Here is a 1252-nt window from a genome sequence, read left to right as displayed (position 1 = left end):
CAAAATTAGAAATAACGAATCTCCAACTTGTCATACCCGTAATAACACCATCAATTGAAGTAGAAACGATAATATTCATTAACTAAAGATATTGAAATAGTTTTTCTTCATCGTAATACGGTAGGTAGCATGACTTTCACTGGAGAATCCACCACATGGCCAATCACTAACACTAATAAACCAGCAAGATATTTAATGGTTGGTTTCAAGAACTTACCAGATTCTCAAACGAATAACAATAATGTCTTCAGAGTGGCAATGAACCAAACTCAAGATCCTTTAATCCATAAAGTTCAAGTAAGATTAAACAACGATAATTATCCTAACCAACCTTTAACAATTAATCCAACCACAAAGGATTATAATAAATTGTATAGAAACTATAAAAAATATGTGTGAATTATTTGGAAATTCACCTCAGTTTGAATATGTAGATTTTGCACTTAATCATCCAATCTTCTGTTTTGATCTATCATCTCATCAAGAAGAATGATAAGAATTGAGTAAAAATACACCCTTAAAAATGAAACCAGAATCTTTAGTTATGAAAATAATACAAGCTATTGAAACAGCTTCCCCAACTGTAATAACTTTCAATGGTAAAAAAATCAGCATAACTAAAAAACGTATTGATAATCACAAATATTGTAAAGTCAGAGACGATATAGACTTAGAAAGAATTGACGCGAACGCAAAAGAAAGTGGATTTTTACCTTTCCTACTACCTTTAATATTTGGTGGTATTGCAGCGGCGGGTGCAGCAACTGGCGGAATTTCTGCCATAGTCACAGCTGCCAACGCAAAGAAAGCAGCTGATGCTAAAGCCGCTGAAGAACGCAGACATAATTTAATAATGGAAAGGGAAGCCAAGGGTTCAGGAGTGGGAGATATGATAGGCACAATAAAAGAATTTGGAAAAAGAAACCAAGAAAACTGTTAAACAAGGATTAAATAAATTAGTAGATAGTATTGACACAGGAGAAGTCAAAGTCAAACATAAGGGTAAGAATATCTTATCATCGTTGATTTCTCTTTGTAGATGAATTTTATATGGTAACCCTATGGAAACCTTTCTGTGTTCCAACAGACCGAATATAGGATATAATTTCCAATTTACGTAATTACCCCACCTATTATTTTCAACAACATTATTAGACTGAAGTCCTCGTTTTTCGAATCCATGATTAGCTGCTCGTGCTACTCTTTCTATTGTGTTTCGAGCAACAACTCTCACTCTAGCTAAATCAGCAAC

At 33.6% G+C, this 1252-nt stretch overlaps 1 protein-coding gene across 1 annotated transcript; it reads left to right on the top strand.

Annotated features, from left to right (window-relative positions):
• Positions 1-523: 523 nt before the first annotated feature.
• On the top strand, positions 524-940 carry LOTGIDRAFT_161995 (hypothetical protein; the record flags this gene model as incomplete). The annotated part of the gene is made up of 1 exon (XM_009057930.1): positions 524-940. The coding sequence occupies one exon, from the start codon at positions 524-526 to the stop codon at positions 938-940; it is 417 nt and encodes a 138-aa protein (XP_009056178.1).
• Between the last annotated feature and the right edge of the window lie 312 nt (positions 941-1252).

Source organism: Lottia gigantea, assembly GCF_000327385.1.
Source record: "Lottia gigantea unplaced genomic scaffold LOTGIsca_32, whole genome shotgun sequence".
NCBI lineage: Eukaryota > Metazoa > Mollusca > Gastropoda > Lottiidae > Lottia > Lottia gigantea.
The sequence above is the reverse complement of the archived record's forward strand: the minus strand, read 5'-3'. Positions and strand labels throughout refer to the sequence as shown.